Here is a 23,718-nt window from a genome sequence, read left to right as displayed (position 1 = left end):
TTTTAATACATCTTTATTGGAGTATAATCGCTTTACAATACCATGTTAGTTTCTGTTGCACAACAAAGCGAATCAGCCATATGCATATACATGTCCCCATATCCCCTCCCTCTTGAGCCTCCCTCCCATCCTCCCTATGCCACCCCTCTAAGTCATTGCTAAGCACCGAGCTGATCTCCCTGTGCTATGCTGCTGCTTCCTACCAGCCAACTATTTTACATTCGGTAGTGTATATACGTCAATGCTACTATCACTTCGTCCCAGCTTCACCATCCCACCCCATGTCATCAGGTCCATTCTCTATGTCTACCTCTTTATTCCTGCCCTGCAACTAGGTTCATCAGTAACTTTTTTTTAAGATTCCATATACATGTGTTAGCATATGGTATTTGTTTTTCTCCTTCCGACTTACTTCACTCTGTATGACGGACTCTGGGTCCATCCACCTCACTACAAATAACTCAGTTTTCTTTCTTTTTATGGCTGAGTAATATTCCATTGTATATATGTGCCACATCTTCTTTCTCCATTCATCTGTTGATGGATATTTAGGTTGGTTCCATGTCCTGGCTACTGTAAATAGTGCTGCAGTGAACATTGTGGTGCATGTCTCTTTTTGAATTATGGTTTTCTCAGGGTATATGCCCAGTAGTGGGATTGCTGGGTCATATGGTAGTTCTAGTTTTAGTTTTTTAAGGAACCTCCATACTGTTTTCCACAGTGGTTGTATCAATTTACATTCCCACCAACAGTGTAGGAGGGTTCCCTTTTCACCACACACTTTCCAGCATTTGTTGTTTCTAACTTTTTTGATAATGGCCATTCTGACCAGCAAGAGGTGATACCTCATTGTAGTTTTGATTTGCATTTCTCTAATAATTAGTAATGTTGAGCATCTTTTCATGTGCTTCTTGGCCATCTGTATGTCTTCCTTGGTGAAATGTCTATTTAGGTCTAATGCCCATTTTTTAACTCAATTGTTTGTGTTTTTGATATTGAGTTCCATGAGCTCTTTGTATATTTTGGAGATTAATCCTTTGTCTGTTGTTTCATTTACAAATATTTTCTCACATTCTGAGGGTTGTCTTTTTATCTTGTTTATGGTTTCCCTGATGTTAAAAAGCTTTTAAGTTTAATTAAGTCCCATTTTTTATTTTTGTTTTTATTTCCATTACTGTAGGAGGTGGGTCAAAAAAGATTTTGCTGTGGTTTATGTCAAAAAGTGTTTTTCCTATGTTTTCCTCTGAAAGTTTTATAGTGTCTGGTCTTACATTTAAGTCTTTAATCCATTTGGAGTTAATTTTTGTGTATGGTGTTAGGTAGTGTTCTAATTCCATTCTTTTACATGTAGCTGTCCAGTTTTCTCAGCACCACTTATTGAAGAGGTTGTCTTTTCTCCATTGTCCGTTCTTGCCTCCTTTGTCATAATTTAGGTGCCCATATGTGTGTGAGTTTATCTCTGGGCATTCTTTCCTGTACCATTGATCTATATTTCTGTTTTTGTGCCATTACCATATTGTCTTGATTACTGTAGCTTTGTGGTATAGTTTGAAGTCGGGGAGCCTAATTCCTCCATCTCCATTTTTCTTTGTCAGCATTGCTTGGTCTTTTGTGTTTCCTTACAAATTGTAAGATTTTTTTGTTCTAATTCTGTGAAGAATGCCATTGATAGTTTGATAGGGATTGCATTGAATCTGTAGATTGCTTTGGGCACTATAGTCGTTTTCACAATATTGATTCTTCCAATCCAAGAACATGATATATTTCTCCATCTGTTTATGTCATCTTTGGTTTGTTTCATCAGTGTTTTATAGTTTTCTGAGTACAAGTCTTTCACCTCCTTAGGCAGGTTTATTCTTAGGTATTTTATTCTTTTTGTTGCAGTGGTGAATGAGATTGTGTCCTTAATTTCTCTTTCTGGTTTTTCACTGTTGGTGTATAGGAATGCCAGAGATTTCTGTGCATTAATTTTGTATCCTGCAACCTTACCAAATTCACTGATTAGTTCTAGTAGTTTTCTGGTGGCATCTTTAGGATTTTCTACGTATAGTATCATGTCATTGGCAAATAGTGACAGTTTTACTTCTTTTCCAATTTGGATTCCTTTTATTTCTTTTTCTTTTCTGATTGCTGTGGCTGGGAGTTCCAAAACTATGTTGAATAAGAGTGGTGAGAGTGGGCATCCTTGTCTTTCTTGTTGCTGATCCTAGTGGAAATGCTTTCAGTTTTTCACCATTAAGTATGATGCTTGCTGTGGGTTTGTCATATATGACTTTTATTATGTAGATTCCCTCTATGCCCATTTTCTGGAGAGATTTTATTGTAAATGGGTGTTGAATTTTGTCAAAAGCTTTTTCTGCATCTACTGAGATGATCATATGGTTTTTATTCCTTAATTTGTTCATGTGATATATCACATTGATTGATTTGCATATATTGAAGAATCCTTGCATCCCTGGGATAAATCCCATTTGATCATGTTGTATGATCCTTTTTTTTTTTTTTTTTTGGTTCTTTTGCAGTACGCGGGCCTCTCACTATTGTGGCCTCTCCCATTGCGGAACACAGGGTCCGGACGCGCAGGCTCAGCAGCCGTGGCTGACGGGCCCAGCCGCTCCATGGCATGTGGGATCCTCCCAGACCGGGGCACGAACCCGTGTCCCCTGCATCGGCAGGCGGACTCCCAACCACTGCACCAGCAGGGAAGCCCTGTATGATCCTTTTAATGTGCTGTTGGATTCTGTTTGCTAGTATTTTGTTCAGGATTTTTGTGTCTATGTTCATCAGTGATATTGGTCTGTAATTACCTTTTTTTGTGGTATCTTTTTCTGGTTTTGGTATCAGGGTGATGGAGACTTTGTAGAATGAATTTGGGAGTGTTCCTCCCTCTGCAATTTTTTGGAAGAGTTTGAGAAGGATCGGTATAAGCTCCTTTCTAAATGTTTGATAGAATTCTCCTGTGAAGCCATCTGGTCCTGGACTTCTGTTTGTTTAAAGATTTTTAATTAAGGTTTCAGTTTCATTACTTGTGATAGGTCTGTTTATATTTTCTAATTCTTCCTGGTTCAGTCCTGGAAAATTGAACCTTTCCAAGAATTTGTCCATTTCTTCATGGTTGTCCATTTTATTGGCATATAGTTGTTTGTAGTAGTCTCTTACAATCCTTTGTATTTCTGCAGTATCAGTTGTGATTTCTTCTTTTTCATTTCTAATTTTATTGATTTGCATCCTCTCCCTTTTTTTCTTGATGAGTCTGGCTAAGGCTTTAACAATTTTGTTTATCTTCTCAAAGAACCAGCTTTTCATTTTATTGATCTTTGCTATTGTTTTCTTTGTTTCTATTTCATTTATTTCTGTTCTGATCTTTATGATTTCTTTCCCTCTACTGGCTTTGGGTTTTCTTGGTTCTTCTTTCTCTAGTTGTTTTAAGTGTAGGGTTAGATTATTTGAGGTTTTTCTTATTTCTTGAGGTGAGATTGAATAGCTGTAAACTTCCCTCTTAGAACTGCTTTTGCTGCGTCCCATAAGTTTTGGGTCACCATGTTTTCGTTGTCATTTGTTTCTATGTATTTTTAAGTTTCTTCTTTGATTTCCTCAGTGATCTCTTGGTTATTTAGTAAGTGCACTGTTTAGCCTCCATGTATTTGGGGTGTTTTACAATTTTTTTTCCTGTAATTGATTTCCAGTTTCATAGTGTTGTGGTCAGAAAAGATGCTTGATACGATTTCAATTTTCTTAAATTTTCTGAGGCTTGATTTGTGACCCAAGATGTGATCTATCCTGGAGAGTGTTCCATATGCACTTGAGAAGAAAGTATATTCTTCCACTTTTGGGTGGAATGTTCTGTAAATATCAGATCTGTCTGGTCTATTGTGTCATTTAAAGCTTGTGTTTACTTATTTTCTGTTTGGATGATCTGTCCATTGGTGTAAGTGGGGTGTTAAAGTCCCATACTATTATTGTGTTACTGTCGATTTCTCCTTTCATGGTTGTTAGCCTTTGCCTTATGTATTGAGGTGCTCCTATGTTCGGTGCCTAAACATTTATAATTGTTATATCTTCTTGGATTGATCATTTGATCATTATGTAGTGTCCCTCTTTATCTCTTGTAACAGTCTTTATTTTAAAGGCTATTTTATTTGATACAAGTATTGCTACTCCAGCTTTCTTTTGATTTCCATTTGCATGGAATATCTTTTTCCATCCCTTCACTTTCAATCTGTATGTGTCCCTAGCTCTGAAGTGGCTCTCTTGTAGACAGCATATATATGGGTCATGTTTTTGTATCCATTTAGCCAGTCTGTGTCTTTTGGTTGGGGCATTTAATCCATTTACATTTAAGGTTATTATCAATATGTATGTTCGTATTATCATTTTCTTAATTGTTTTTGGTTTGTTTTTGTGGGTCTTCTTCTATTGTGTTTCCTGCTTAGAGAAGTTTCTTTAGCATTTGTTCTAAAGCTGGTTTGGTGGTGCTGAATTCTTAGCTTTTGTTTGTCTGAAAAGCCTTTGGCTTCTCCATCGAATCTGAATGAGATCCTTGCTGGGTAGAGTAATCTTGGTTGTAGGTTCTTCTCTTTCATAACTTTAAGTATATTCTGCCACTCCCTTTTGGCCTGCAGAGTTTCCACTGAAAAATCAGCTGATAACCTTATGGGGATTCCTTTGTATGTTATTTTTGTTTTTCCCTTGCTTTTAATATTTTTTCTTTGAATTTAATTTTTGTTAGTTTGATTAATATGTGTCTTGATGTGTTTTTCCTAGGGTTTATCCTGTATGGGACTCTCTGTGCTTCCTGGACTTGGGTGACTATTTACTTTCCCATGTTAGGGAAGTTTTCCACTATAATCTCTTCAGATATTTTCTCAGACCCTTTCTTTTTCTCTTCTTCTTCTGGGACCCCAATAATTCGAATGTTGGTGTGTTTAATGTTGTCCCAGAGGTCTCTGAGATTGTCAGTTTTTTTCATTCTTTTTTTCTTTTTTTAATACATTTATTTATTTATGGCTGTGTTGGGTCTTTGTTGCTGTGTGCAGGCTTTCTCTAGTTGCGGTGAGCAGGGGCTACTCTTCATCGCAGTGTGAGGGCTTCTCATTGTTGTAGCTTCTCTTGTTGTGGAGCATGGGCTCTAGGTGCACAGGCTTCAGTAGTTGTGGCTTGCAGTCTCTAGAGCTCAGGCTCAGCAGTTGTGGCACACAGGCTTAGTTGCTCCTCGGCATGGGGGATCTTCCCGGGCCAGGGCTCGAACCTGTGTCCCTTGCATTGGCAGGCAGATTCTTAACCACTGCGCCACCAGGGAAGCCCTCATTCTTTTTTCTTTATTCTGCTCCTCGGCAGTTATTTCCACCATTTTGTCTTCCAGCTCACTTATTCATTTTTCTTCCTCCGTTATTCTGTTATTGATTCCTTCTAGTGTATTTTTCATTTTAGTTATTGTATTGTTCATCTCTGTTTGTTTGTTCTTTAGTTCTTCTAGATCTTTGTTAAACATTTCTTGTATTTTCTCAATCCGTGCTTCCTTTCTGTTTCCGAGATTCTGGATCATCTTCACTGTCATTGCTCTGAATTCTTTTTCAGGTAGATTGTCTATTTCCTCTACATTTATTTGGCTTTGTAGGTTTTTACCTTGTTCCTTCATCTGTGACATTTTTTTGCTGTTTCTTTTTTTGTTTTTTAATGAGTGGGATTGTGTTCCTGTTTTACTGGTTGTTTGGCATGAGGCTTCCAACATTGGAGTTTGTAGGCTGTTGGGCAGAGCTGGGTCTTGGTGCTGATGAGGTGAGGAACTCTGTGAGACCTCACTTCCAATAAATATTACCTGGGGTCTGAGGTTCTCTGTTAGTCCAGTGGTTCGGACTTGGAGCTCCAACTGCAGAGCTCACAAATCAAGATCCTGCAAGCCGCGTGGGGCAGCAAAAGTAAAAAATAGAACAATAACAATGTAAAAAAATAAAATTAGACTAGGAAACTAACAGATACGTTAAAAAGAGTGTAAAAATAAAAATGTAGATGAATCAACAACCGGAAAGTACACCAGTACCACAATCATAAAAAAGAGGAGGGAAAGAAAAATAAAAAGGGCGGGGTGGGGGAGCCCTTGGCTGTGGAGAGGGAGGCCTAAGCAAGGGAGATTTGTGCGGTGGGCGGGGCCAATGCTCAGGACCCACAGGGATGGAAAAGGCCCTGGGGGCTGTGGGGGGTGGGGCTTAGGGTCAAGGAACAGAAGGGGCCCAGGTGTGCCTCCCACCCCTGGTCTCAGAGGGCAGGGGACCTCACCTGGGAGCCCAGCAGGCTTCCTGGGCTCAAGTGGGCAGGGCAAATGCCCTCCTCTCTTCTTCTGCTCCTCTGGTCTGGGGCCTGGGAGGGCCCCTCCCACCTTCCTCTCCTGATCTCCTGGGCCTCCCTCCTATGCCCCCAGGACCAATGTGGCTGGAGGTGGGGTAAGGGGGGGCCTTGGAGGGCAGGGGACTGGCCTGGGAGCTCAACAGGCTCCCTCTGCCCTAGTGGGCAGGGCAATTGCCCTCTGCTCCTCTCCTGCTCCTCCTGGAGGCCCCCTCCAACCTGCCTCTCCTGATTTCCCCGGCCTCCTTCCTATGCCCCCAAGGACCCACATGGCCTGGAGGAGGGGGCTTTGGATCGCAGGGGGCCAGCCTGGGAGCTTAGCAGGCTCCCTGGGCCCCAGTTGGCAGGGCAATCGCGCTCCGCTCCTTTCCCACTCCTCCTGGATAGCCCCTCCCGCCTGCCACTCCTGATCTCCCCGGCCTCCCTCCTATGCCTCCAGGACTACGCAGCCTGGATGGGGCTTTGGAGCAGGGAGAACTGGCTTGGCAGCTCAGCAAGCTCCCCGGCCCTAGTGGGCCAGGCGATCACCCTCTGCTCCTCTCCCGCTCTTCCCAGAGAGTCCCTCCCACCTGCCTCTCCTGATCTCCCCAGCCTCAGGGGCGCCAATCTTGGCCTCCAGTTCTCCTCCCCCCTCGGTTCCCATACATCCTACTGGTTCACTCTGGGGTTCCTCTCGTCTCCTTGGGGGTCAGAGTCTCTCACCAGCAGCCGGCAGGCACCCTAGTTGTGGGGAGATATTAATTCCATGTCTTCCCACACCACCATCTTGACTTTTTCCCCATCACTTTAAATATATCATGCCACTCCCTTAATGGCCTGCAGAGATTCTGCTGAGAGATCAGCTGATAACCTTATGGGAGTTCCTTTGTATGTTACTTGTTGCTTTTAGTATTTTTTCTTTCTCTTTAATTTTTGTCAGTTTGATTATTGTGTGTCTCATCGTGTTCCTCCTTGGGTTTATCCTGCCTGGGACTCTCTGCGCTTCCTGGACTTGGGTGACTGTTTCCTTTCCTGTGTTAGGGAAGTTTTCATCTGTTATCTGTTACAGTATTTTCTCAGGTCCTTTCCCTCTCTCTTCTCCTTCTGGGACTCGTATAATGTGAATGTTGGTGCATTTAATGCCCCAGATGTCTCTTAGACTGTCCTCATCTCTTTTCATTCTTTTTTCTTTATTCTGTTCCTTGGCAGTGATTTCCACCATTCTGTCCTCCAGCTCAGTTATTCGTTATTCTGCAATTGATTCTTTCTAGTGTGTTTTTCATTTCAGTTATTGTATTGTATTTATCTCTGTTCTTTAGTTCTAGGTCTTTTTTGTTTGTTTGTTTGCTTTTTGTTTTGTTTTGTTTTGCGGTACGCGGGCCGCTCACTGCTGTGGCCTCTCCCGTTGCGGAGTACAGGCTCGCGCAGGCTCAGCGGCCACAGCTCACGGGCCCAGCCGCTCCACGGCATGTGGGATCCTCCCGGACCAGGGCACGAACCCGTGTCCCCTGCATCGGCAGGCGGATTCTCAACCACTGCACCACCAGGGAAGCCCCTGTTCTAGGTCTTTGTTAAACATTTTTTGTATCTTCTCGATCTGTGTTTCTATTCTTTTTCTGAGATCTTAGATCATCTTTACTATCATTACTCTGAATTCTTTTTTGCATAGATTGCCTATCTCCACTTCACATAATTGTTCTTGGGTTTTATCTTGTTCCTTCATCTGGGACATATTCTTCTGCTGTCTCATTTTGTTTAACTTTTCTGTGATTGAGGTTTCCATTCTGCAGGCTGCAGGGTAGAGGCTTTTCTTGCTTTTGCTGTCTGCCCCCTGGTGGATGAGGCTGTCTAAGAGGCTTGTGCAGGCTTCCTGGTGGGAGGGACTGGTTCCTGCCCACTGGTGGGTAGAGCTGTGTCTTGTCCCTCTGGTGGGCTGGGCTGTATCAAGGGGTGTGTTAACTGGGCAGCTGTGTGCTCAGGAAGACTCTAAGCAGCCTGCCTGCTGGTGGGTGGGGCTGTGTTCCTGCCCTGTGGGCCATTTGGCCTGAGACATCCCAGCACACAGCCAGCTTACAGGCTGTTGGGTAGGGCCAGGTCCTGGTAAGAAAATGGCAGCCTCCAGGAGGGGTCATGCCGATGAGTACTTCCCAGAAGTACCGCCACCTGTGTCTTTGTCCCTGAAGTGAACCACAGCCACCCCCTGCCTCCACAGGAGACCCTCCAATACTAGCAGATAGGTCTGGCCCAGTCTCTTATGAGATCACTGCTTTTTTTCTTGGGTCCTGGTGCACGCAAGACCTTGTGTGCACCCTCCAAGGGTGGAGTTTCTGTTTTCCCCAGTCCTGTGGGATTCCTGTGATCAAACCCCACTGGCCTTCAAAGCCAGATTCTCTGAGAGCTCCTCCTCCTGTTGCCAAACCCCCAGGCTCGGGAGCCTGTCATGGGGTTCAGAACTTTCACTCCTGTGGGAGAACATCCGTTATCTCATGTAGATACAAAAAAAAAAAATATTTCACTTGTGATGAGAACTCTTAGTATCTACTCTCTTAACTTTCAAATACACCATCACAGCAGGGTTAACTATAGTCATCATGCTGTGCATTACATCCCTAGTACTTATTTTACAACTGGAAGTTTGTACCTTTTGACCAGTTCCCCCACCCTTTACCCCATGCCTCTAGTAACCACAAATCTGATCTCTTTTTATATGAGTTTGGCTTTTTTTTTTAATTTAAGATTTCCACATTTAAGTGAGTTTGGTTTCTTTTTTTTTTTTTTTTCTTTCAGTTACACATACAGGTGATTTCATACAGTATTTGTCTTTCTGTCTGACTTATTTTACTTAGCAAAATGGAATCAAGGTCCATCCATGTTGTCACAAATGGTGGAATTTCCTTCCTTCTTATGACTGAATAACATTTCATTGTATGTATATACCACATCATCTTTATCCATTCATCTGTCAGTGGACATTTACTATTGTTCCATGTCTAGGTTATTGTAAATAATGCTGCTTTGAACATGGGGAAACAGATACCTCTTCAACGTAGTGTCTTTGTTTCCCTTGTATATATTCCCAGAGATTAAATTGATGGATCATATGGTAATTCTATTTTCAATTATTTGAGGACCTTCCATACTGTTTTCCATAATGGCTGTACCAATTTATAATCCCACCAGCAGTGCACAGTGGTTTCCTTTACTCCACATCCTTGCCAACACTTGTTACTTCTTTTTGATGATAGCCATTCTAACAGGCGTGAGATGACATCTCATTGTAGTTTTAATTTACATTTCCCTAATGATTAGTGCTGTTGAGCACCTTGTCATGTACCTGTTGGCCATTTGTATATCTTCTTTGGAAAAATGTCTCTTCAGGTCTTTTATCCATTTTTAAATTGAATTATTTGGTTTTTTGCTATTGAGTTGTAAGCATTCTTTATATTTTATATAGTAACCCCTTACCAGAGATCTGATTTGCAATTTTTTTTTCCATTCTGTAGGTGGTTTTTTTCATTTCTTTGATCGTTTCTTTTGTGGTGCAGAATTTTACTTTGATATAGTTCCACCTGTTTATTTTGGTGCTTGACTTTAGGTGTCATATCTTTGTTTTTTAATGTAGGCATTTATTGTTATGAACTTCCTCTTACAACTGTTTTTGCTGCATCCCATAAGTTTTGGTATATTGTATTTCCATTTTCATTTTTCTTAAGATTTTAAAAATTTCTCTTTTGATTTCTTTGACCCACTGGTTGGCTAGTATGATATTGCTTAATCTCCATGTATTTGTGAATTTCCCATTTTCTTCTTGTAATTGATTTCTAGTTTCATACTATCATGGTCAGAAAAGATGCTTGATGCGATTTCAGTCATTTAGAATTTTCAAAGACTTGTTTTGTGGCCTAACATATGATCTATCCCAGAGAATGTTTCATGTGCGTTGGAGAAGAATGGTTATTCTCCTGCTTTGGCATAAGAGTTTTCTGTAAATGTCTGTTAAGTTATCTGGACTAACATGTAATTTAAGTCCAGTATTTCCATATTGATCTGTCTGGGTGATCTATCCACTGCTGAAAGTGGGGAATCTAAGTCCCCTACTATTTCTGTATTATTATTTCTCTCTTTGGGTCTGTTAATATTTGCTTTATATATTTAGATACTCCTATGTTAGGTGCAAAAAACTTACATAAAATTATATTCTCTTTATGAATTGACCCTTTTATTATTGTATAATGATCTTATTTGTCTCTCATTATAGTTTTTGTCTTAAAGTCTATTTTGTCTGTTAGAAGTATAGCTACTACACCAGCTTTCTTTAGGTTTCCATTTGTATAGAATATCTTTTCCCACCCCTTCACTGTTAGTCCATGTGTGTTCTTAAAGATGGAGTCTCTTGTAGGCAACATAGTTGGGTCTTTTTAAATTTTTAATCCATTCAGCTACTCAGTGTGTTTTGATTGGAGAATTTAGTCCATTTACATTTCAAGTAATTATTTACTGATTGATATGGTCTAAATGTCATTTTGTTAATTGTTTTCTGGCTGCTTTGTAATTCCTTTGTTCCTTTCTTCTTTTCTTGCTGTCTTCCTTTGTGACTTGAGGATTTTCCCTAATAGTAGCTTAGATTTTTCTCTTTGTTTTGTGTATCTAAGTTTCTGCTTTGTGGTTACCATAAGGCTTATATAAAACATATTTATAACAGCATATTTTAAGATGATAAGTTGAAACACATATTAAAAGTTCTACATTTTTACTTTCCCTTCATTTTATGTTTTTGATGCCACATTTTACATTCTTTTTCCTTGTGTATCCATTAACAAATTATTGTAGTTATAGTTATTTTTACTATTTTTGTCAGTCTTCATACCAGATTTGGTATATGACTTACCACCATCATAACATTAGAGTATTCTGAATTTAAATAATTACTTATCTTTACCAATGAGATTTATACATTTCTATATGTTTTCTTGTTACTAATTAGCACCCTTTTATTGCAACTTGAAAAAGTCCCTTTAACAGAGTGGCCTAGTGTTTAGGATTCCAGACTTTCACTGCCATGGCCTGGGTTCAATCCCTGCTTGGGGAACTGAGAACCCACAAGCCGCACGGTGCAGTGCAGCCAAAAAAAAAAAGTCCCTTTAACATTTTTTGTAAGGCTGTACTAATGTTGATGAACTCCTTATTCATTCAGCTTTTGCTTGTCTGGAAAGCTCTTTATCTCTCCTTCAATTCTGAAGGACAGCTTTGCTGGGTAGAGTATTTTTGGTTGCAGTTTTTCTTTCAGCAGATTGAATATATTTAGCTGTTCTCTTCTGGCCTGCAAAGTTTCTGATGAAAAATCTACTGATAGTCTTATAGGTGTTTCCTTGTACGTAACAAGTTGCTTTTCTTTTACTGCTTTTAAGAGTCTCTCAAATTAAATTTGACAAGTTTAATTATAATATGTCTCAGTGTGGGTCTCTTTGGATTTACCTTATTTTAAAGTTTCTGGGCTTCTTGGATCTGAATGTCTTGTTTCTTTCCCCAGATTAGGGGAGTTTTCAGCCATTATTTCTTTGTATAAGCTTTCTGCCACTTTCTCCCTTCTCCTTCTGGGATCCCTATAATGTGAATATTGGTCCACTTGATGGAGTCCTTTAAGTCTTCTTCACTTTTTCTCATTGTTTTTTCTTTTTGCTCTTCTGTTTGGATGAATTCCATTGCCCTAAGTTGGCTGATGCTTTCTCTCGCTTCACCTAGTCTGCTGTTGAACTCCATTATTGTATTCATTTTTGGTTTTTTAATTTATTTACTTATTTTTGGCTGCGTTGGGTCTTTGTTGCTGCGCACAGGTTTTCTCTAGTTGTGGTGAGCAAGGGCTATGCTTCATTGCGGTGCGTGGGCTTCTCACTGCGGTGGCTTCTCCCACTGCAGAGCACAGGCTCCAGGCACATGGGCTCCAGAGCGCAGGCCCAGCAGCTGTGGTGCACAGGCCTAGCTGTTCCATGGCATGTGGGATCCTCTGGGACCAGGTCTCGAACCTGTGTCCCCTGCATTGGCAGGCGGACTCCCAACCTCCATTATTGTATTCTTTAGCTCTGTGATTTGTTTGGTACTTAAAATATTTTTTTATTTTTTAAAAATATTTTTTTATGTTTGGTACTTTCTTATATTTTCTCTTCGTTAGAATTCTCACTTTGTTGAAATTCTCATTGTTCTCCTGACCTCAGTGAGCATCTTTATGCCCATTATTTTGAACTCTTTATCAAGTAAATCCTTTATCCATTTCATCAAAATCTGTTTGTTGAGTTTTATCTTGTTCTTTTGTTTGGAACATTCTTTGTTTTCCTGACTGTGTTGGTTTCTGTGCATTAGATAAAACAGCCACTCTCCCAGTCTCGAAGGAGTAGTCTTGCATAGGAGATGACTCTTATCATTCAGCCCATCCCTAGCTCTTGGTTGGGTCTCAAATCTTTGTGTTTGTCCAAACCATTTTCTTCATTCTTAATGGCTCCTAGTAGATTAAGCTGTGCCACAACCCTTTTTGATGTGGGTTTTTTCTCATGTCACTCAGCTAGTGTCTGGATTCCTTTCAGAGGGAATTATTCCATATTTAGTGTAGGTTTCAGTGTCTGTGGGAGGAGGTGAGTTCAGGAGCCTCTATTTTGCCATCTTGAACTGGACTGTCTCATCCCTGTCTTTATACTTTAATAGCATTGTTACTTGTCTAAATATACTATTGTTTTATGTTTTTTTAATATACAGATATATATTATTCTGCAACTTTTTTTCTATTAACATTGTTTTAAAAAATCTATGTTGATACTTCCAGTTCTTCATTTTAACTACTGCATAACTGAGTTCATACAGTGTACCCCATTTGTATGAGTATGTATTTTTATTTATATATATGTCCCCCCCACCATTGCAGGACATATAGATTGTTTTCAGATTTCATAACTGCAAACAGTTCTGCAATGAACAACCTGTAAATATGTGCAGAAGTTTCTCTAGGATCTATATCTACTAGGATTGCTAGACTGAGGAGTTTACACTTTTCCACCATTGCCAAATTCCCCTCCAAAGTGATTGCACCAGTTTGTACTCATATCAGCAATGCATGACAGTTTCTGGTTTGCCACATCCTTGCAGATGTTTCCTACTGCTTGTTCAAATAATTATCCTGTCTTCCACCAACTAAAACTTTGCACGTTTTCCATTCACTTCTATCGACTTTGGTCATCCCTTGTTTCTCTAGAAGCAATCCATTTCTCATCCAAAATTTCCTTAACTTTTCAGTTTTGTTTTGTTTTGTTTTGTTTACTCCAAGAGTACTTTTTCGTTCTCTTGATTATTTCATCTGTCTTCCCTTAAATTTGACTCAGGTAATCTCTAGGAACCATCATCCAGTAGCCTACATGTTTTCCTGACATGTACATTGTATCCCATCTTAAAAACACATTATAAGTTAAAACGTTATTTTTATTGGCGCTTCAGTTTCTAAAGAAGAATACATTGTGGACATAATAAAAGTGTTATTAAAACATCATTTAAAATAGATTGTGCAAGTCAGGTTAACTTAACATCTTTAAGTTTTAAATTAATTTGAAAGATTTGAATTAAAAGAGAGTGAAGAGAAAAAAGCTCACGGACATTTTAATTTTCTGGGAAAATTTATTTAGAAGGGTATCAAATAAATTTCCTTGACCTTAGAGCTATATTGAATTATTTGCTTTTCCAAAAAGGCATGGAGTCCCCCTCCTCACAATTAGCAGATTCCTGAGCATATTTATAAACGGTGGAACATAAAAAGGTTTGTGGAGGGAAGTAATTCGTTAGATCTCTTAGGCAGTATGGAATTAGGAGGGCTAGATGGCTACGTAGGGAAGAACAGGACTGCTTAAAACTGCTAAGCTACAGTAACCTTTGCGTATAAGCATTCTGCTTTATAAGGATGTGTATATGTACTTACAGCCCCCTCCTCAGGACCTAGATAGGTAAAAGGATAGCAGACATACAGCTCAGATGGCTTTTTCTCCTCCACCACCATGAGTGTGCAGCAGGCATTCCACATGTTGCACCATTTTCAACCCAAAATTGAATATAGAACCTTAGTACTTCTTTGAGACATTTTGAGTACACATTATGTGCATTAGTCCGTTTGCTTGGTGTGATTAAACATATAAACAAACAGAAATTAGTTATAGGAGAGAGTACATTTAGCACATCCATAGTCTCTTTGGATTTGGTAACAGTCAACTGTTTGGTGCCCACTTAACATTTCTGACTGTCAGAAATTGATGGTACATGTCTCTCTTGTGTTGTAGGACTTGCCATGCATAGAAAGCCACCCTCCAGATCTCATTCACTTTCTCCATCTCCAATTAACAAAAACAAACAGTTCCATATGGAGAGAAAAAGGCAGCGAAAGCCAAAAGTAACAGATATCCGCCGATTTCAAGCAAAGGTATATCCCATCACTTGACCGCCATTGGGCAGCAGGCATTACCTTTTACCCTTAGCCAGATGCTACAGTGAACATGCTGTTGACTAAAGGCTTAAAATGCATTTAATATTCTTGAGCTGAGTGGATGACAAAATTATGTGACATAGCTTTTACATCCCCCATTAGGGAACATAAAACTTGTACTCATGAAACTCTAAAAAAACTAACCTTATTAGATATAGCTTAGTCAGTACTCTGGTGGGTTAAGAAAGTATATCCGTGTAGAGAGAGCTTTAGAAATGAAGAGAATTTGAGGTGGATTAAATGTGACCGGCTATTTGAATTACAGATAGGATGAAAATGCCCAAACAGGAATGAGACCCCTCCTGTTAGGGTTCAACAGGAGAATGTATGATTACTAAGGAAGACTTTCTACTGTGGAATAGGGATTTTGAAATGTAGCATAAATTTAGAACACTTAAGTTGTTTGCTACAGTATGTTTTATAATGGTGAAAACAAACTAATTTAGATGTCTTAAAATAACATGTAACTTCAACTCAAACATGTAACTTCCACTCAAGTGTGTATCAAAATAGTTACAGGAACTGTGAGAACACAAAAAATATGTAAAGTTTTATGTCCCAATTACATATCTGTTAAATAATGTATATTTAATAATATATATAGCCTGAAAGGAACTTTAAAAAGTGAATGGAATGGCAGAATATTAGATTGATTTTTTTCCTTCATTTTCATTTGTATGTTTTTAATAACTATAATATCATATGGCCTTTTCCCCTGTAGGCAATAACTGAAGCATTTGAAAAGGAACTAAGAAGAAATAAAGTTCAAGAGAATATTGGACCTCTAGGAATAAATGACAAGGAGGAAACAGTGGGTAAAAGTCTCTACTGTAATAAATGCCATTTGATCAGATCAGTGGAAAGTACAGAGATGATCTTCTTAAAAGGAAAAGAATCAACAGGGCCTTAATCATTATTAGCCCCTTAGAAAAAAGCAGAATTTCATTTCATGATGTGGGATTTTCTTTTATTCATAGGTAGGCAAGTTGCTAAAATGTGGCAAGACATGGTACCCAAAACTAGTATTTTTCCTTCCTGCCTAAAACTTCCATCAGTTTTTAAGGGCTTCTATTGCTTATCAGTTCACCAAGGCTTTAAAAGATAGTCTAGGCTGACAAGTTAAAGAGGGAGAGTAAAAGAAGACAGGAAATCCCAGTTGCTCCATGCCTGGTTGGAAGACACCCAAAGCATAAGTTTCGTTGCCTTTCAAAAGAATAGTTACAGAAGCTAAATGAAAGCATGGAGAAAATGCTTATGCTAAAATGTTCATAAACGAAACAGAATATAGCATACAGTGTGGTTAAAACTAAACATCGTTTAAGAACTTTTTTAATCTACGTTTAAAAGGTTGTCAAAAGAAGCAAGTACATCAGAACATCATTAGTAGTTGTATTTAGGGTGTGGGGCTATGGCAACTATGAAACTTGAAAAAGATTCAGTGCTTTTTCAAATTCCAAAGGATGCCAGAAACTAAAGAGGCATTTAACTTAGAGTAGGTAAATAACCAGACTGTAGAAATTTTTTTTAATTAATTAATTTATTTTTGGCTGTGTTGGGTCTTCATTGTGGTGTGGGACTTCTCTTGTTGTGGAGCACAGGCTGTAGGTGCATGGGCTTCAGTAGTTGTGGCACACGGGCTCAGTAGTTGTGGCTCACAGCTCTACAGCACAGGCTCAGTAGTTGTGGCGCACGGGCTTAGTTGCTCTGCGGCATGTGGGATCTTCCTGGACCGGGGCTCGAACCCATGTCCCCTGCGTTGGCAGGCAGATTCTTAACCACTGTGCCACCAGGGAAATCCCCAGACTGTAGAAATTTGAAGTAAGGTGGTTTGGCTGGGGATTATGTTAGCTGTTTTTGTCCCTATGTAATATTTAAGATGATGTATGAAAGTTATTAGACTTACCATTTCTATTCTGTTTTATATCTGCTCCTAAGGAAAAAATATACAGAGAAACTGTTCATAAAGGAACTCCAAAACATAGTCAGCCCTGGAAGATTTACTCTAGAAAAACCACAACTCCAGGTCCAAGAGGTGGCTTGCCAAAGCCAAATAAAGCAGTTCCAAGTAAGAACCACAAAATTGTACTTTATGGAAAACTGGCATCCTTTCAAAGTGTGTGCTACATGCCAAGGACACAGCACTGAGAACCAGCATCTACCAGTCAGCTGGAGAAAGTTCCCTCTTCTCTCACTGCCATATGCTAGATTTCTGTAAAGAGAGATAAAACTCTTAATGAGGCATTTCTCTAGAACACTTTTTTTTTTTTTTTTTTTTTTTTTGCGGTACGCGAGCCTCTCACTGCTGTGGCCTCTCCCGTTGTGGAGCACAGGCTCCGGACGTGCAGGCTCAGTGGCCATGACTCACGGGCCCAGCCGCTTCGCAGCGTGTGGGATCCTCCCGGACCGGGGCACGAACCCGTGTCCCCTGCATCAGCAGGCGGACTCTCAACCACTGTGCCAGCAGGGAAGCCCTCTCTAAAACTCTTAAATATATACCAATATATTGGCACCAAAGGAATGTGATGGCTATGACCAGCTGTTCCAGCTTTAGCTTCACTCTGCTCACTCATGCTGGTTGTCTTTTGTTTCTGGGAAGTTGGTAGAACCAAAGGGGTGCTCCAAAGCAAGCAGAGGGCCTGTCCAGCTCCTGTTACATTGACAGTTGGTGCCAGGGTACAGTTTCAAAGACCACTGGCCTTCTAACTACATCCCATCAGACAGAGACTAACACTCCTCAGCCCTCCTGGGAGGCAGTTTGACCACACACACAGCATCCACCCCAGGCACTGAATCAGCTGAGCAGTTAGGATGGACTTCACAAAACCAGCATGTCATCAGTCAGAAATGTTGAGGTTATTTTCATCCTTACTAGTAATTGGCTATCCCAATCAGAGAAGGAGTGCAAAAGTAATAACACACTTTTAGAATTGTTCTTTTCAAGCTCAGAACCACATCACTTAGATAAGCTTTGATCTCGCAGGAAGGTGGGATGAGATTTCTTCTTAAAAGCTGTCAGTGAGTTTCTCAGATTAAGAGCATCTTTTTTTTTTCACCTTGCAGTGACAGTGAATGAGCACAGTCTCCTGCCCCTGATGCTGGAGCAGTTTCCATTTCTCTATGTTTCTGGTCAAACACTAAGCAAAATGTGGAAACAGCAAATTGCACAGGTTGAACAGCTCAAAAAAGATGCATATAGAGAAAATCGATCAAAGAAGAAACTCCAGGATGAAGTAAGATAACTGTCAATTAAGCATAGGAGTATAAACCAAAAAGGGGCAGAGCTTATCCTTGATAATCTAGTGAATAGAATTATTAACCTCGTTTCCTTGTATCCCACTTAAAGATAGAAGAAGCCTTGAGAAGGCACGATCTCCTTACTGTGCTTATCAAGAAAGAATATGAACATAACAAGAGACTGGTAAGTTATATTAATTACTTTTATTTGTACCAGCTGGGCAATATCCCCACTGACTCAAACCTCTTACACTTACCTGTGGAAGCATTTAGGTCTTTAACCAAAATTAATGAGAGGGTAAGGTGCTAGATACTTTATATACACAGTTTCATTTAGTCTTTATAGTAACATAATAGAAACGTTTTCTATGAAATGGAAAACCTGAAGCTTTGAGATGTTAACTTGCCCTGGGTCCCACCATAATCAGCAAGGGCAAGGTTGAGATTTTAATCCAGGTTTGTCTCTACCTCCAAGCCTCTTCGAGGTACCAGGTGGTTATAACTTAGTGTTTTTTGTCCTCTCCTTTCTTTCTCAGGTCCCAAATAGAAAGCTGAGGTTGTCTATGCCTCCATTATAATTTGGACTGAGAATCGTACACAGTACAACATTATCCTCTGAGTATCATGAAGGGGGAGGACAGAGATCAAAGACAATAAGCCAGAGGAAGAAACTTGAGTATAGAGATAAGCAATGAGAACTATAATTCTAAGCAGTTTCAGAGAAAGAAGGGGAAGCCATCAGGAACTGCATGTGAGACTCTGGTGCGGGGAAAAGAAAACAAGTGTCTGGACACCTAGTTGAAGGCTTTGTGTACATGACTTCATTTCACCCTCACTACTTTGCTAAGATATCACCTAAGTTCCTTAGTTTTGATATAGATACTTCTGTTAACTCAAGCTCTGCTTGAACATCTTTGAGGGTGCCAGTTTTCTACTTCTTTTAAGCAGGCATCTGGGTATGGCTTAGATGACTCCCTGGTGAAATGGGGAGATGAGACTCTCAGTCCATGAGGATTGTTGCTGCTCTCTGCAGCCTTGGGGGCTTATTGGGGCAGCTCTTCTGTGTGTTTTTTTTTGTTTGTTTGTTTGTTTGTTTGTTTTGGCTGTGCAGCATATGGGATCTTAGTTCCCTGACCAGGGATTGAACCCGCACCCCCTGCAGTGGGAGCGTGGAGTCCTAACCATGGGACTGTGGGGCAGCTCTTCTGACTAAGGTGATGAACCTACTAAAGACTAAAGGATTTCTGGGGACGGACAGGCTTTCACACTCTATGCCCAGCTAGCAGGCTACTGGCCCTCCATACGCGGCTTACTGCCTGAAGACATCGTGTTGGGGAGTGGGACAGATGAGAACACTGGAGTCTGTCTTCCTCATGTCCTTACCTCTTTTTCCCCTTCCCTTTCTTAGCAAGACTTCAAGGACCGCATTCACAGGCAGAAGTTGACCCAATCAAAGATAAAAGAAAATCGGCAGCAGACTGTTCGTGCCCGAAAATATTATGATGATTATAGAGTTCAGTTGCATTCAAAAATGATGAGAATGAGGACCCGGGAAGAAATGGTAAATATTGCTTTTCTGTCCAATCCAGTTAAGAAGGTAAATTTTGTCTGTTACCTTTTAGGACCACCTTCTTTGTGACTCTTGTCCCAGTGTGAATCCAAAATCCAAATGCAAGTCCAAAATGCTGGCTAGAGTTCAGACTTGGCCCACACCTCATTTTATTACCCCCATAGTGCATCCCAGTCTACTCTGTCTCTACTGCCCGTCTTTTTTTTTTAATTGTTGTTGGTTTACAATGTTGTGTTAATTACTGCTATATAGCAGTGATTCATATATATATGAATATAATATATATATTATACATATATACATGTATATATATTATACATATATATACACATTTTTTATATATCCTTTTCCATTATGGTTTATCGTAGGATACTGAATATAGTTCTCTGTGCTATACAGTAGGACCTTGTTGTTTATCCATCCTATATATAGAAGCTTGCATCTGCTAACCCCAATGGCCTACTCCATCCTTCCCCCAACCCCCTCCCCTCAACCCTCTCTCCCTTGGCAGCCACCAGTCTGTTCTCTATGTCTGTGAGTCTGTTTCTGTTTGGTAGATAGGTTCATTTGTGTCATATTTTAGATTCCACAGATAAGTGGTATCTTACGGTATTTGTCTTTCTGACTTCACTTAGTATGATAATCACTAATTGCATCCATGTCGCTGCAAATGGCATTATTTTGTTCTTTTTTATGGCTGAGTAATATTCCATTGTACATAAATACCACATCTTCATTCATCTGTTGATGGACATTTAGGTTGTGTCCATGTCTTGGCTATTGTGAATAGTGCTGGCAGTGAACACAGGGGGTTCATGTATCTTTTCAAATTAGTTTTGTCCAGATATATGCCTGGGAGTGCAATTGCTGGATATGATAATTCTGATTTCAGTTTTTCTGAGGAACCTCCATACTGTTTTCCATAGTGGGTGCACCAACTTACATTCCCACCAACAGTGTAGGAGGGTTCCCTTATTCACCACACCCTCTCCAGCATTTATTTGTAGACTTTTTAATGATGGCCATTCTGACTGGTGTGAGGTGATACCTCATTGTAGTTTTGATTTGCATTTCTCTAATAATTAGTGAAGTTGAGCATCTTTTCATGTGCCTCTTTATCTGTATTTCTCTACTGTCCTTATCTTAATGTGAGGTCTTAATTCCCTCTGATGTCCCAAGTGTCGGTACTTCTGCAGGACACCTGCTTTAGGGGTTTGGGAGCATGTTGTAAGAGACAGGAATTTAAGGTGTGATTAGATGACCTCGGATTCCACTCAAAACCAGGAAAATAATGTAGGACAGATATGCTGTGAGATCTTTCCACAAGGTATTTGCTATCTCATCCTCATCAAGCTTGGGATTCCAAACTAGCAATAAATTTCATCTCTAGAGTAAAACATTAAGGTAATTATACTTAACAGGACTCAGTACTCTGAAGTGGGTCATACTATTATCCTCATTTCTAGAGGATACTACTAAGGCTTTGAGAGGTTAAGTAATTTGACACTAAGGCAATGCTGCCGGCTGATGAATGCATGACTGTACTTTAGTAAGAATTCTTGATCAGTCAGTGGAGGACAAGTGAGCATATCCGAATCCTTTGAACAGTTTGTGTACCTGTGGCCTAGTTAGATGATAACCACGTGGCCCTCAGCTGTGTACATGCAGTGTTTCTTTCTACTCTAGGGTTCTTTTCCTATATACATGACTGCTTGAGAGTTCTTTTCTGAAAGTAGTTAAGAATCTTTGGGATACAGGAAAAGATGCTGAATACCATTAGTCATTTAAGAAATACAAATCAGACCCACAATGAGATAAACTCTCACCCACTAAGATGGCTAAAATAAAAAAGTGCTGGCAAGGATGTAGAGAAGTTGGAACACACATGCAGGGCTGGTGGGGTTATAAGATGGTGCAACCACTTTGGAATACAGTCTGGCAGTTCTTCAAAAGGTTAAACATATGATTCAGCACTTCTACTCCTAGGTAACTATACACAGATGTTCACAACAGCACTATTTATAACAGCCAAGAAGAGGAAACAACGTCTATCAGTTGGTGAATTGATAAAGTGTGATATATCCATACAGTAGAGTATTATGTGGCAATGAAAAAAAGAATTTCATAGTGATTCCTGCTATAATATAGATGAACCTTGAAAAACTATGCTAAGTGAAAGAAGCGAGATACAAAAGGCCACATACTATATGATACCATTTATGTGAAATGTCCAGAATAGGTAAATCTGTAGGCATAGAAAGTGGAGTAGTGATTGCTAGGGAGAGGGGGAGGGGGAGTGGCTGCTAATGGTTATGGGGTTTCTTTTTGGAGTGAAGAAAATGTTCTGCAGTTAGCGGTGATGGTTGCACAACTCTGAATATAGTAAAATCTACTGATTTATACATCTTACAAGGGTGAATTTTATAGTATGTGAATTATATCTCAATAAAGCTGTTACTTTATACTGATTGTAGTTCACATAGATTTTTTACATACCTCTAGTTGGGCAGAATTTTATTCCTCCATGAAAATTCACCGTAACTATCTTTCTGACTAAATAACTGGCAGATATTTAAGAAACTGTTTGAAGAAGGTTTACAGATTCAAAAGCAAAGATTACGAGACCTAAGAAACTATGCCAAAGAAAAGCGAGATGAACAAAAGAGACAGCACCAAAATGAACTGGACTCAATGGAGAACTACTATAAAGACCAGGTGGGTTCGCCGCTACTAGTTTACATTCTGATGTGCTTAATCCTGACTGCCCGGTGTCAGACATCAGCTTAGTCTGCTGAACAAGTAAGCCTCCACATATTAATCTGGAACTTGTCACTGTACAGGTTGGACTGACTGAAATTTAAGGTAAAATAAGCTAGTGCTTGACCACAGTACAGAATATTGCCCTATTTCCATTAAAATAAGATTTTAAGCCTATGAACATAAGAATTGTTACATTTAGACTACACACAAATATAAGGTTTTTTTCTCTTCCCTGTAAACAGTTTTCATTCCTGGCAGAAGCCATATCACAGGAACGTCAAGAGCTCAAAGCCAGAGAGAAATCCCAGGCCCAGGTAATCATTAACAAGATAGAAATCATTTATTTACATTTTTAAGAAATGGAAAACAACTGTACTACACTTTTTAAGGGGAATGGAGAGGATACTAATAAGATCGATCTACAATTTAAAACATGTATTCTGTGATTTTAACTTTACCTGTTCAGGTCTCTGTAAGAGCTGCTGAGAAATTATTAAAATTACTGCAGAAGCTTGATGAGCAGGAAGGTGGAGAGGGAATAAAAATACATGAGGGCCTGGATCAATGTTGTGAATAGCAGGATGACATGAATTCTCTTTTAGATGTTGTATAAGGTGAAGAGGGAACTGAGATCTAAGATGGAGAAGGAAATTCAACAGCTGCAGTACATGATAACACAGAACGACGATGATGCTTTCTTCCGGGAATTGGAAGCTGAGCGCTTCAAATCTCGGCTTCATCTGGCTTCCTTTCAGTACAGTAAAAATCCCTTCCTATGAGGCCAGACTTCCTAGGTGTGGACTTTACTGGCTCAATTCTAGCTCTGCCCTGGTAAACAATCTAACCCAGAAGAATCATTTCTAAATAACTTAACTTATCTATATACTGACTAATACTTTTTATGAAATAACTAACTTTGAAAATAAAAATTTTCTTAAAGTTTATTGCTTTGAATTTATGACCTAAAACTTTAAAAGAGGTGCACAAAAGCAACTGAGCAGCCAGCTTCTGAAGCCTATTGCTGTAGGTGAACAAAAACAGTAAAAAAAAAAAATAGCACTTGAGGACCCCAAAAAAAGATCTCTAAATCAGAAAAGAGCTGAAGTGTGGGCTTGTCATTAGAGGTGGGACTTACTTAGGGTTAAACCTTAAAGATAGGATGGTTAAGTGTGTGTAGCTTTTTCACATGGAGGCTAGAAGATGAGAATTTATGCATTATGGCTTCTATCAATCAGTTGGGAGGGGTGACAGGTATAAAAGGCCCTTGGTGCTCAAAAGAGCACTAGTGATTGCAGGTGGGAAGGCGGCATAATGGACTTGA

General features: G+C 39.7%; 1 protein-coding gene across 6 annotated transcripts in view; it reads left to right on the top strand.

Annotated features, from left to right (window-relative positions):
* Positions 1-23,489, top strand: part of CEP95 (centrosomal protein 95) — a 59,459-nt gene extending 35,970 nt beyond the window's left edge. For all 6 annotated transcript variants that reach the window (XM_082860469.1, XM_082860468.1, XM_082860467.1 and 3 more), the window contains 9 exons: positions 14,631-14,770; positions 15,555-15,644; positions 16,769-16,898; positions 17,894-18,063; positions 18,177-18,251; positions 19,476-19,628; positions 22,206-22,352; positions 22,640-22,711; positions 23,000-23,489. In XM_082860469.1, coding sequence (XP_082716595.1) covers positions 14,631-14,770; positions 15,555-15,644; positions 16,769-16,898; positions 17,894-18,063; positions 18,177-18,251; positions 19,476-19,628; positions 22,206-22,352; positions 22,640-22,711; positions 23,000-23,176 — 1,154 coding nt within the window. In that variant the 3' untranslated portion in view covers positions 23,177-23,489. The remainder of the gene's footprint in view (positions 1-14,630; positions 14,771-15,554; positions 15,645-16,768; positions 16,899-17,893; positions 18,064-18,176; positions 18,252-19,475; positions 19,629-22,205; positions 22,353-22,639; positions 22,712-22,999) is intronic.
* Positions 23,490-23,718: the final 229 nt, after the last annotated feature.

This window comes from Leucopleurus acutus, assembly GCF_964270905.1.
Source record: "Leucopleurus acutus genome assembly, chromosome: 19".
NCBI classification, from domain to species: domain Eukaryota; kingdom Metazoa; phylum Chordata; class Mammalia; order Artiodactyla; family Delphinidae; genus Leucopleurus; species Leucopleurus acutus.
This window is presented reverse-complemented; position numbering and strand designations above follow the sequence as displayed.